This window comes from Mauremys reevesii, linkage group 5, assembly GCF_016161935.1.
Source record: "Mauremys reevesii isolate NIE-2019 linkage group 5, ASM1616193v1, whole genome shotgun sequence".
NCBI classification, from domain to species: Eukaryota; Metazoa; Chordata; order Testudines; family Geoemydidae; genus Mauremys; species Mauremys reevesii.
Genome location: NC_052627.1, coordinates 134363295 through 134376756, shown reverse-complemented (window position 1 = coordinate 134376756; position 13462 = coordinate 134363295). Strand labels below are relative to the sequence as shown.

At 45.9% G+C, this 13462-nt stretch overlaps 1 protein-coding gene across 6 annotated transcripts in view; it reads right to left on the bottom strand.

Annotated features, from left to right (window-relative positions):
* The window catches only part of RAB11FIP5 (RAB11 family interacting protein 5), a 98906-nt gene that overhangs the window by 19113 nt on the left and 66331 nt on the right, over window positions 1-13462 (bottom strand). Inside the window, exon 1 of one of the 6 annotated variants that reach the window (XM_039540213.1) lies at window positions 11358-11379. The exons of 4 other annotated variants lie outside the window; for them this stretch is intronic. In XM_039540213.1, the coding sequence (XP_039396147.1) occupies window positions 11358-11364 (7 nt within the window). In that variant the 5' untranslated portion in view covers window positions 11365-11379. Of the gene's footprint in view, window positions 1-6769; window positions 6808-11357; window positions 11380-13462 lie in introns of those variants that run through there. One more of the 6 variants, XM_039540214.1, reaches the window with a different exon arrangement.

Here is a 13462-nt window from a genome sequence, read left to right as displayed (position 1 = left end):
CCCTGCCTGCTTTGCAGAGCCCGACACCCAACATTCCCGGTTTCTGACTTCTCTGGCATCACGCCTCCGACGCACAGCATTTCCATTGATTGTCTCTGCCGCTTTTACATCTGGAGGAGGTTAACTGACTTGATCTTGCTTTCACTTTTGTCAGTCTCCTCACCTCTCCCACATACATTCCATTTCTCTCCCTCGCTGGCCCCTGCTTCCCTCTCCTGTCAGAAGAGCAGCCCTGGCTGGGAGTTTGAGTATGGCTCATGCATAACGGAGCACTGTGCAGGCAGAGGTCTGATCAAAGAGCTGGGAGCCAGGAATGCCCAAGTTCTAACCCAAGCTCTGACACCAGCAACCCCTGGGATCTTGTCGGTGTCACTTAGCCACTCTGTGTCCCATATTTCCCATGCGTAACATTGCGATAATACTTGCCTATCCCACAGGGCTGCTGGGGACTAGTAGATGAATGTTTGTAGAGAGTTCTGAAGAACAGAGGGCTGTAAGAATTCAGTGGGAGTTGCATTTTCTGCTACAGTGCTACCCATAGACAATATGAAAGAGCCTCCAAGCAGTAAGTTCTGGATGCTGAAAAGAAGAAGTGACCCCTTCTAGGGCTACACTACTCTATCCCCATCTCCTGTCTCCATTATTCGGATGGTCCACCCCTGTGATCAGTTCCCATGCCTGCCTCCACTGCTGCACCCAGCTCCACCAGCTGCATGAAACTGACACGATTCTTGAGAGCATGGCTTCTGCCTACCAGCGTAGAATCAAATGAAGTAAAAATCTTAAATGAACTAAACTGTACTACAGAATCTCTATGGATAGTAATTTCATGCTTGAAAAACAAGAATATAGCAGGAGGGCAATATTACAGACCACCTGACCAGGATGGTGTTAGTGACTCTGAAATGCTCAGGGAGATTAGAGAGGCTATTAAAATAAAAAAACCTCAATAATAATAATGGGGGATTTCAACTATCCCCATATTAACTGGGTACATATCACCTCAAGAAGGGATGCTCAGATAAAGTTTCTTGACACCTTAAATGACGGTTTCTTGGAGAAGCTGGCCCTGGAACCCACAAGAGAAGAGTCAATTCTTAATTTAGTCCTAGGTGGAACACAGGATCAGGTCCAAGAGGTGAATATAGCTAGTCCGCTCGGTAATATGGACACTCCCCGACTTACGCAAGCGTTCCGTTCTGGAACACCTTCCGTAACTTGAATTTTGCGTAAGTCAGGAACATATCCCCGACCATTACGCAAAAAAAACCCCACAACAACTTTCTAGCTTACGGAACTTTTTCCATAAGTGCGGATTTGTGTAAGTCAGGTTTGCGTAACCGGGGGAGCGTCTGTACTGACAAATTTAATTATATTATGAACATCCCTGTGGCAGGGAAAACTCCACAGCGGCCCAACACTGTAGCATTTAATTTCAGAAAGGGGAACTACACAAAAATTAGGAGGTTAGTGAAAAAGAATTTAAAAGGTACAGCACCAAAAGTAAAATCCCTGCAAGCTGCGTAGAAATTTTTTAACGACACCATAATAGAGGCTCAATTTAAATGTATACCCCTATTAAAAAACATAGTAAGAGAACCAAAAAAGAGCCACCGTGGCTAAACAACAAAGTAAAAGAAGAAGTGAGAGGCAAAAAGGCAGCCTTTAAAAAGTGGAAGATAAACCCTAATGAGGAAAATACAAAAGAACACAAACTCTGGCAAATGATGTGTAAAAATATAATTAGAAAGACCCAAAAAGAATTTGAAGAACAGTTAGCCAAAGACTCCAAAAGTAATAGCAAACATTTTTTTAAAATACATCAGAAGCAGGAAGCTGCCAAACAACCAGTGGGCCCGCTGGACGACTGAAATGCTAAAGGAGCATTCAAAGATGATAAGGCCATTGCAGAAAAACTAAATGAATTCTTTGCATCAGTCTTTACTGTTGAGGATGTGAGGGAGATTCCCAAACCTCAGCCGTTCTTTTTGGGTGACAGATCTGAGGAATTGTCCCAAATTGAGGTGTCATTAGAGGAGGTTTTGGAACAAATTGATAAACTAAACAGTAATAAGTCTCCAGAACCTGATGGTATCACCCAAGAGTTCTGAAGAAACTCAAATGTGAAATTGCAGGACTACTAACTGCCATCTGTAACCTATCATTTAAATCAGATTCTGTACCAAATGACTGGATAACTAATGTGATGCCAATTTTTAAAAAGGGCTCCAGAGGTGACCCTGGCAACTACAGGCCAGTAAGCCTCACTTCAGTATCGGGCAAATTTGTTGAAACTATCGTAAAGAAGAAAAAATCCATGGTACACCCACACCTTGAATACTGCGTGCAGATGTGGTCGCCCCATCTCAAAAAAGATATACTGGAATTGGAAAAGGTTCAGAAAAGGGCAACAAAAATGATTAGGGGTATGGAACGACTTCCATATGAGGAGAGATTAATAAGACTGGGACTTTTCAGCTAGGAAAAGAGGCGACTGAGGGGCGATATGATAGAGGTCTATAAAATCATGAGTGGTGTAGAGAAAATAAATAAGGAAGTGTTATTTACCCCTTCTCATAATATAGGAACCAGGAGCCACCAAATGAAATCAATAGGCAGCAGGTTTAAAACAAACACAAGAAAGTATTTTTTCTACACAACGCACTGTCAACCTCTGGAACTCCTTGTCAGAGGGTGTTGTGAAGGCCAATACTATAACGGGATTCATTAGGGAGCTAGATAGATTCATGGAGGCTAGGTCCATCAATGGCTATTAGCCAGGATGGGCAGGAATGGTGTCCCCAGCTCTGGTTGCCAAAGCTGGGATTGGGTGAGAGGGCATGGATCACTTGATGATAATCTGTCTGTTCATTCCCCTTGGGCACCTGCCATTGGCCACTGTCAGAGGACAGGATACTGGGCTTGAGGGACCTTTGATCTGACCCAATATGGCCGTTCTTATGTATGTTCTTATGCTCTATACAGCAGTGAAAGTAACCAGAGTGGTGTTAATTTCACTCTGAAGCAGCTGGCAAAGATCTGCGCAGCAGACAGGGCTGCTGGCTCAGGGAGGCGACACTGAATCGGTGCAAGTTTCTACTCACATTCGGAAAATATATCTTCACAACCAAGAGGGTTAAAACTCCTTTTAAAAAGTGCTGCATTACGCAGGTCCCTTCACTTGCCAGAGGAAACTTCTCCCTCCCCTGCGGGAAACAGGTTTTTTGAAGCCCTGACGTCAAGAACACATTAACACCATCACCTTGCACTTAAAGCACATGCAGCTTGGCAGGAGTTTGAACACATTGTATTTCTGTCCCCCTTTTACAGGGGACAGACAGAGATTAACTAACCAGTAAAATGCATCAAGTCAGCACTAGAACCCAGGAGTCCTGACCACCAGCTCCTTTTACAACTGCCACTCTCAGCCACACCTCTTTAAATACAGGAAAGGAGGGGCTGAACTCCCATTCTAGAGATTCTGCTCAATACCTGTTTTTGACAGTGGGAAAAAAAGAACTTGTATGATGACCACTCCTGTGAACATCGGAATGCAAACAGGCATTTCCCGTCCCCGGGAGTGTAAGGTGATGGAAGGATAGGTATTTGCCAGAGAACCCAAGAACCTGAAACTCCTCCTACAGCCTCTGTGGTGGGGTAGGGATTCAATCAATTATTTTTTACTCCTGTTTGAACTTAAAGAACAAAAACAAACAAACATAAAAAAACAACAATTCTGGCATGTGGAGGAAAAAAATCTTCCCGTTTCCCAGATGTTAAATTTCGGTGCCTGCCCTCCCAGAGAAGTAAATGAAACACCCAGACTAAAAGCCCTTTCAAAGCTTCAGAACTGTACTGAGCTAAAATCCTTTCCCAGTAACTGCGACAGTGCTTGACTGTAAAGGAGAGTGCCTCGACAAAGCCATGCTACACCAGAGAGCTGTTCTCACAAAACTAGGAAAAGCAATAACCGATATAGCACTTTACAGTCCAAGGATCTCAAAGCTATTACCAAAGTTAATGGATCTCGCATCCACCCCCAGATTTACCCCACCTGCAAAATTGGGATAATAAGGCACAGAGAGCCAGGTGCCCAGTCCTGCAACAAATCTGTGGCAAAGTTGGGAAAAGAATCCAGGAGACTTGGCTCCCAACCCCCAGATCTAATCCCCGAACAACACCTTCTCCTCAGCACATGGGCACCAATTCAGCTGAAGCTTTTTCCTCCATTATTCCCCAAATATTTTCAGCTCTCCAGTTAAGAGCTGCACAGTGAGAACCCAGGAAAAAAAAATCAGTTGGGTAAAGCTGAGCATCCTTGACTTCAGTGTATTAGTCTTTCTAACTAGACACTGGCAGCCCAGTCACATCAATTCAAACCAGGTTGCTACTGGAACAAAAAGAGGTTATGCTAGCTTCCTAGACATCCGCTCGTAGGTTGTCTTCTCTTCACTATGCCCCCTGGGAAGTCAAGGTGTTTACCTGAGACAAACCATTCATAGGTGTAGTCAGCTATAAATTATTGCTCCTGTGGGACATGGGGGGAATAAAGGCTAAAGAAAATGTTTCCCATCAAATATTTAGTCACAGACATTATGAATTCTTTGCATCGGTCTCTACTGTTGAGGATGTGAGGGAGATTCCCAAACCTCAGCCGTTCTTTTTGGGTGACAGATCTGAGGAATTGTCTCAAATTGAGGTGTCATTAGAGGAGGTTTTGGAACAAACTGATAAACTAAACAGTAATAAGTCTCCAGGACTGATGGTATCACCCAAGAGTTCTGAAGGAACTCAAATGTGAAATTGCAGGACTACTAACTCATCTGTAACCTATCATTTATATCAGCTTCTGTACCAAATGACTGGAGGATAGCTAATGTGACACCAATTTTTAAAAAGGGCTCCAGAGGTGACCCTGACAACTACAGGCCAGTAAGCCTCACTTCAGTATCAGGCAAACTGGCTGAAACTATCGTAAAGAAGAAAATTGTCAGACACATAGATGAACATAATTTGTTGGAAAATAGTCAACGTGGTTTTTGTAAAGGGAAATCACGCCTCACCAATCTACTAGAATGCTTTGAGGGAGTCAACAAGCATGCGGACAAAGGAGATCCAGTGGATATAGTGTATTTAGATTTTCAGAAAGCCTTTGACAAGGTCTCTCACCAAAGGCTCTTAAGCAAAATAAGCAGTCATGGAATTAGAGGGAAGGTTCTCTCATGGACTGGTAACTGGTTAAAAGATGGGAAACAAAGGGTAGAAATAAGTGGTCAGCTTTCAGAACGGAGAGAGGGAACTAGTGGTGTCCCCCAGGGGTCTGTACTGGGCACAGTCCTATTCAACATATTCATAAACGATCTGGAAAAATGGGTAAACGGTGAGGTAGCAAAATTTGCAGATGATATAAAACTACTCAAGATAGTGAAGTCCCAGGCAGACTGCAAAGAGCTACAAAAGGATCTCACAAAACTGGGTGACCGGGCAACAAAATGTCAGATGAAATGTAATGTTGATAAATGCAAAGTAACGCACATTGGAAAACATAATCCTAACTATATGTATACAATGATGGGGTCTAAATTAGCTGTTACCACTCAAGAAAGATCTTGGAGTCATTGTGGATAGTTCTCTGAAATCATCCACGCAATGTGCAGCAGCAGTCAAAAAAGCGAACAGAATGTTGGGAATCATCAAGAAAGGGATAGATAAGAAGACAGAAAATATCATATTGCCTCTCTATAAATCCATGGTACATCCACACCTTGAATACTGCGTGCAGATGGGGACGCCCCATCTCAAAAAAGATGTATTGGAATTGGAAAAGGTTCAGAAAAGGGCAACAAAAATGATTAGGGGTATGGAACGGCTTCCGTATGAGGAGAGATTAATAAGACTGGGACTTTTCAGCTAGGAAAAGAGGCGACTGAGGGGCGATATGATAGAGGTCTATAAAATCATGAGTGGTGTAGAGAAAGTAAATAAGGAAGTGTTATTTACCCCTTCTCATAATATAGGAACCAGGGGCCACCAAATGAAATCAATAGGTAGCAGGTTTAAAACAAACACAAGAAAGTATTTTTTCCACACAACGCACTGTCAACCTCTGGAACTCCTTGTCAGAGGGTGTTGTGAAGGCCAATACTATAATGGGATTCATTAGGGAGCTAGATAGATTCATGGAGGCTACGTCCATCAACGGCTATTAGCCAAGATGGGCAGGAATGGTGTCCCTAGCCTCTGTTTGCCAGAAACTGGGATTGGGCGACAGGGCATGGATCACTTGATGATAATCTGTCTATTCATTCCCTTTGGGGCACCTGCCATTGGCCACTGTCAGAGGACAGGATACTGGGCTTGATGGACCTTTGGTCTGACCTAATATGGCTGTTTTTATGTACACCCTTGATACTGGGCTCTTCAGCATGCAAAATCCCTGTCCTTGCCACTGGAAATCAACATACCTTGAAAGGGATTGGACCATGGGGACGTACCTGGCTGGACATAGTGGAGGCTTTTCCAGATTTCCCCTATAAACCCAAGAGGAAAGAGACACATGACAGCACAGCCCCTTTCACCACACTCTTTTCCTAATAGGTTCTGTAAGACCCTAATATTTTGGCGGCTCATGATTTTAGATCCTGAAGCATGACAACACTAGAAATTATTTAAGTGTCAAACTGAGATGGGGCCAGCAAGGTCTAGCAATACTAGTTCCTCATCTGGCTTTGTTACAAAACCCCGCAAACCACACACACGGCTCGCTTACCTAACACACCTTCCTGTTGGCATTCACTTGTCCTCATTTGCCACACACTCACTGCCCCTCTGCCATGTACACTGGCCAAACTGGACCGTCTCTACGCAAAAGAATAAACGGACACAAATCTGACATCAGGAATCATAACACTCAAAAGCCAGTAGGAGAACCCTTCAATCTCTCTGGCCACTCAGTAACAGACCTGAAGGTGGCAATTTTGCAACAGAAAGACTTCAAAAACAGACGCCAGCAAGAAACTGCTGAGCTTGAATTGATTTGCAAATTAGATACCATTAACTCTGGCTTGAAGAGAGACTGGGAATGGCTGAGTCATTACACAACTTGAATCTATTTCCTTATGATAACGATCCTTACACCTCTTGTCAACTGTCTGTAATTGACCATCTTGATTATCACTACAAAAGTTTTTTCCTGCTGATAACAGGTCATCTTAATTAATTAGCCTCTTAGAGCTGGTATGGCATCTTCTCTGTATGTGTGTGTATATATATATATATATATATATATATATATATATATATATATATATATATATATATATGTATATATATATATATATATATATATATATATATATTCTTCTTATATGCTCCATTCTATGCATCCGATGAAGTGGACTGTAGTCCACGAAAGCTTATGCTCAAATAAATGTGTTAGGGCAGCTGGTAGGTTTGGTTGCTGCTGGTAGTTTGCAGCTGGTCATCCAGCTGTGAGCGCTGCAGTGTGTGGCCCACCACAGTCACAGCCACTGGTGTGGTGCCACATTTGCAGCATTTGATTGCTGCAGCACTGGTGCTGCAGCATTCAAGCTAGCACTAGTGCTCACCAGCAGTCAAGTGGGTTCAGGAGGGTGAGGAGGGTGGTGGGGGTGTGTGACAGCGGGGAGAGTAGAGAGTGAATTTTTTTGAGAGGATGTGTGTTTGAGCTCACTGTGTGAAAAAATCAAAAAATGTTCATGAGCCCTTAGTCTTAACTCTAATCAAACCTGCCTCTGCCAACCCTGCCTCCTGCCCTGACTGCCCTCCTCCTGTGGGTGTACTGTGACAGAGAGAGGAGAGAGGAGAAAAAAAATCACAAAATGTTCAAAAACCCTAACAGCCTGCCAACAACACTGTTTCCCTGCCTTTCTGTTCTCTCTCTCACAGCCAGGTAGCTCCTGTTGCTGTGATCTGTTGCTGTTTCAGTGTTTGTTTTTCAAGCAGCAGTTCGCGATCGTTTCTGATTTCTGTTTCATTCACTCTGCCTCTGCCTCTTCTCTCATTTTTTGTTTACAGCCAGGTGTAGAGAGGAGCGATCGGCGAGCAACAACAACAACAAAAAAAAGAGAAAAAAAGACAAAAACAAAAAGAAAAATTTATAAAAGCATTCTGGGGGATACACTCCCTGGAGGCCAAATCAGCTGGTGTGTGTGTGGCCACACTTGATGACCAGCGCAGCCAGCGCGCTGGAATCCTTATTCCCCATGAGTGAGAGTGTACAGCCGCCCAGCCAGGCCAGGAGTTGCAGCGCCTGGAGTGGTGCAGGTGTGCCACAACTAACTGCAGCGCTGGTGGAGGCTTTCCAGCGCTGCAAATCGCCAGTGTAGCCATAGCCTTAGTCTCTAAGGTGCCACAAGTCCTCCTGTTCTTTTTGCGGATACAGACTAACACGGCTGCTACTCTGAAACAAATCACTCACTGAGTCACTTGCATCCAGATCGCAGACTCTTTGAGGCAAGAGCCTCTCTGACTGGGCTGGGCACTGTACCCATCCACAAAGAGAGCCCAATCGGATTGGGGTCTTTGGGCCCTCCTGCAGGACAGCAGTAAACAGTTCCAGGCACCTAACAGGCACTCAGTAACTACCTCCTTTCCCCAGCAGCCAGTCAATCCGCTTCCTTTAGCTTCCCTCCCTAGACTTTCGGAGAAGAGCCAGTGTCCTGGTGTCAGGACTACACTTTGCTCTAGCAGGACAGATAGTTTGTCAAGGCTAAGTCTCCGCTCTCTCTCTCTCTCTACAGTACTCCAATTCCAACACCTCAAGTCATCAGACTCAGGAATAATAATAGCACTTAGCAGTTTATATACACCTCCCTTCCTCTAAGGTGGAGGCATCATCCTCATTTTGGCAATAAGGAAACTGAGGCACACTGTCAAGTGGCTTGCCCAAGGTCTTACAGTGAGCCAGTGGCAGAGCAAAGGACAAGGCCTGTCAGTCTACAGCATCCACAGTAAGATGAGCTCCCAGCAAGCCTGTTAAAAGCAGTCATGCTGCCTACACTCCCCCAGAGCCTCTATTAAACTAGCCCTTCCATTCTCCCCTTTGTGCCTTCTTCCAAACCACCCCTTCTCCTGAAACTCCCCCCTTCTTGTCTGTCCACTGACTAAACTACCCCCACCATAAAACACCCCTCAAAGCCCTTTGCTGATACCCAACAGGGCTTCCTTCACAGTCTGTGGATTTTCTTCTATTACAGGCAAGCTGCCTGTGTCTTTCGATTGTAAGCTCCTTGCAGCAGGGACCAGGAGTTTCTCTAGGTCTGCAGAGCACAGAGTACACAGTCAGAATTCAATCAGCAACAAACCTTCTCCCTTGAGTCTCTTGCTTGAGCAATTACCAGGCAAGTTTTTGCATCAGAGTTTAGATTTCCCTTCCCTAGCCCCAGCCCTCTTCCTCCCCCACTCACATTCTCATGGCATAGCCAGCTGTAGAAAACATTCCAAGAAACGCATCCCAATTCTTCCTACCATATCAGCTATTTGTCAGACTATGATCTGAGGCCAGGGGCTCGGGGGAGGGGGGGAAAGCATACATTTGCAACAGCCTGGACGCACAGGTCTGCACTGTTTTTCAAAACAGTGGCTCTCAACCTTTCCAGATTACTGTACCCCTCTTGGGAATTGTCTTGCGTACCCTCAAGTTACACCTCACTTAAACTACTTGCTTACAAAATCAGACAAAAATACAAGTGTCACAGCCACACCTTTACTGAAAAATTGCTGACTTTCTCATTTTTACTATAATTATAAAATAAACCAATTGGAATATAAATATTGTACTTACATTTCAATGTATAGTATATAGAGGAGTATAAACAAGTCACTGTCTGTATGCAATTTAAGTTTGTACTGACTTAGCTAGTGCTTTTCCTGTAGCCTGTTGTAAAACTAGGCAAATATCTAGATGAGCTGATGTACCCCCGGAAGACCTCTGCATACCCCCAGGGGCACACATACCCCTGGTTGAGAACCACTCTTTGAAAATACTGACTAACCCAGCTACTCCCATAAAAGGCACATACAGATCAATGAGTCAAAATAAATAAATAAATGCGGGGAGAAAGGAATCCACTGTCTGGCAGTCTTTTGTATATCTTGGCCTCTCTCTTGATTAAAAAAAAAAATACGAGCAACTCGAGTGCCTCATCTTGATCCAACATATAATCAGTTGGATTTCTCCTACAGTTCCCAGTCTGCTCTTCAGAGCGAGTACAGCAACACTGCACTATGTTCAACAGGCACTCACAATCCAGAGACGATAATATATGGAGATATACCTGTCTCATAGAACCAGAAGGGACCCCGAAAGGTCATCAAGTCCAGCCCCCTGACTTCACTAGCAGGACCAAGTACTGATTTTGCCCCAGATCCCTAAGTGGCCCCTTCAAGGCCTGAACTCACAAGCCTGGATTTAGCAGGCGAATGCTCAAACTAATGAGCTATCCCTCCCCTCCTTTGCAAAAGGAGTGCAAATCTGTATTAGAAGAGAAATAAAACCACATGCATATGGAAAAGCTGAGGCACAGAGGTCAAGGCTCAAATTCCAACCATAATAGAAACAAAGATCAGGCGTTTTCCCCTCAAATAACAGTGGAAAAATTGCTCCCTGTGCTGCTGTGGGCATTAATAGAGTCAGAACTCTGCCAGCAGCACCCATACCCTAGGAAAACTAGCACTTGAATGCCTTTGAATCCTCTAGGGAGAGACCAGAGGCAGCAGCTATATAATTTCCCAGGGCCAAGCCAAGACTTCTGAGGCCACCCAGCCCAGCAGCACCCCAAGGGACTCTGAGCCGTGTTGCAGGGCTGGGGATGAGGGAAAGAGCAGTAATCGGAGTGGGGATTAGTTACAGGTAGGTCTCCGGATCACTTTCACTGGCAAAGACTTCAGAGCATATGCCGCACATCTGATCAATGGGATTTCTGCTCTCCCAACACACACCTGGAGGGACCCTCCCCCCGCTCCCCTTGGGAGCAGCAGAGTGAGCACCCCAGAGGCCCCACGTCCGAGGGAGTCTTTAGTGTTTTAAACATAAGGGGTGGGGAGGAAACAGTCTATGCAGAAGGGGTGAAACAAAAGTCAATCTAAGAGCTGCAACTACACTGCATACAATCGAAGAGCTCCCAGTCCTTCTCCGAGGGGAGGCGTGAGTGAGTGTTAAGGGATCGGAGGGGCGCTACGGGCATTTTTAATAAGGGCGTTAAAAACATCGGCGCCATTAGAGCACAGAGCTAACCTGAGCAGCCCAATGCTGAGCCTCCGTTTCTGAACGGGGCCTTGGGAGCTGTTACATAAGCAGGCAGCGAAGAACCACCCACCGGCCATTCAGCGTTCGGTGTCCCAGGGAAATCCGTCGCCAAGGCAGGGAGGGGAAGGGAACGAGGCCTTTCTGTGGCAACGCCCCCCAGCTCTGTTCTCAGATCGGCGGGCTGGAGCTCGCCTCCTCCTCAGGGCAGCGAGGGAGCCCCCCCACCCATTTGATCGTCTCCTCAGGCCTGGACATCTCCCATCTCTCCCCCCTCCCCCTCCCCAGCAGGGGCTATGCTAGCTCTGGCCTAGGCGAGGGCCTGCACACAGCGTCAGCCAAGCCACCCACCTCAGGGCGGTGGCTACTCCGTGCGGCGGCTGGGGAAAGCTGGTGCCGGCTGGCCTAGGCCATCCCAGCCCTTCCCAGGCTGGCTGGGAAAGGCAGGCCCGGCAGGAAACAGGAAGTCAGCCGTGAGGAAGCGGAGTCATCCCTCACCCCTCTGCAGTCTCCTAGGCTGTGGGCAAGAGGCGGGTCTAACCTCTGCTACCGACCCCAGCCAGGCCCCTGGGCAAGTCGCTTTGGCCCAAGCAGAAAGGAGGAACCACTGATCTGCAGTACCTGACGTGACACACCTTGGGCCTGAATTTCAGAGGTGCTGAGCGCTCCCAATTCCACCTGAGGCCGAGGGGCGCTCCAGGTGATCAGCACTTCTGAAAACCGGGCCCCAGCTGTCTCTAACGGGGCACCCCAAAAAAGGGGTACCCCCACCACTCAGTGGCCACTCTTGAAAATCTGGCTGTCTCCCCCACCTGGGAAGTGGGAGGGGCACACCTCCCAGGGATGTTGTAAGGCTTTATTTCAGGGCTGCTTCCATCATCTGCCCTGGAGCCATCTCCAGTGCTGGGGTGGTGACACATTTCACTGAAGTGGGACTGCACAATGAGACTGGCAGCGACACGGGCCAAACAATGGGGCCCGATTCTCTACTACCCTCCATGGCATGATGTCACTTACCTCTGTGTCACATGGACGCAAGGTGGGTACAAAATGTTACCTGGCAGCACTTCCCTCTCTCACCAGCGGTAGCATTTTACACCCGATTTGCACAGGTGTAAATGGCTACAGAAGGTGTATGGCAGTGCTGAATCCAACACCTTAACATGTCCAGCTGAGCAGGTTGGCCAAATTAGGTCAGGAGAGTCACAGAGCTGGCAGAAGCTGTGTGCAGCAGACTTCAAATTGGACAGAGCTGTCACCAGCTATTAGTCAATAGCTCAGGGTGGTCTCTCTTTAGGCTAATTGAGTTTGTTTGTAGTTAGGGGTTTTTAAAGCCCTTTGAAGATATAAAGTGGTGGGTGTTTTTACCATAACCTCACTTTAGGGTTAATGGGTTGAGTTTCTCTATTTGCCAAATTAATCCTATTTAATGACATCTTTCACTATTCTGTTGGCCCTTGGTCACTAAAATATACTCATTTGATCATTCTAACCCAGTGGCTTTCAACCTGTAGTCCGCAGACCCCTGCTGGTCCACAGACTATGTCAAACATTTCCAAAGGAGTCTGCACCTCCATTTGATATTTTTTTAGGAGTCCGCATATGAAAAAAGGTTGAAAACCACTGTCCTAACCCATGATGATCCAAGAAAAAAGTGGGTGAATAGATCTCAGACCTGGCCTGGTAAGCTTTCAGGACAACTGGGCAAGGTTGCATTACTTGGAGGGTTTCCCCTATTTTTTGTCATCAACAAAAATAACTAATCAAAAATCCTCCAGCCACTGTGCTTATTCCCCCAATTCTAAACTGCCCTTCCCCCATGGCTTCCCAGCTCCCAACAGTACCCCACCCAGACACTGAAACCGCCAACTTCATCCCTGTCAACGTCTACCTGAGCCAAAAATAAGTTGCATGCTGAAAATGGAGGGACACTGTACATTGTTAATATTTAAACCTGACACAGAAGGACCCAATAGTGATTTAATTTTCTTACTGAATTCAATAAAACCTGAAAGTTTAAATTTATCTGCACCTGGCTCAGAATTCCATGACTGCTACAGAAACTAGGTGCTGGTGAGTTCAGAGGGTCTGGTGTTCCATTACCAAACCTAGGAGCCACCCACACATTAACTACAAGCCAAGGCCTTCACTTGTGACATTGTCAAGTTGCCTGTAATC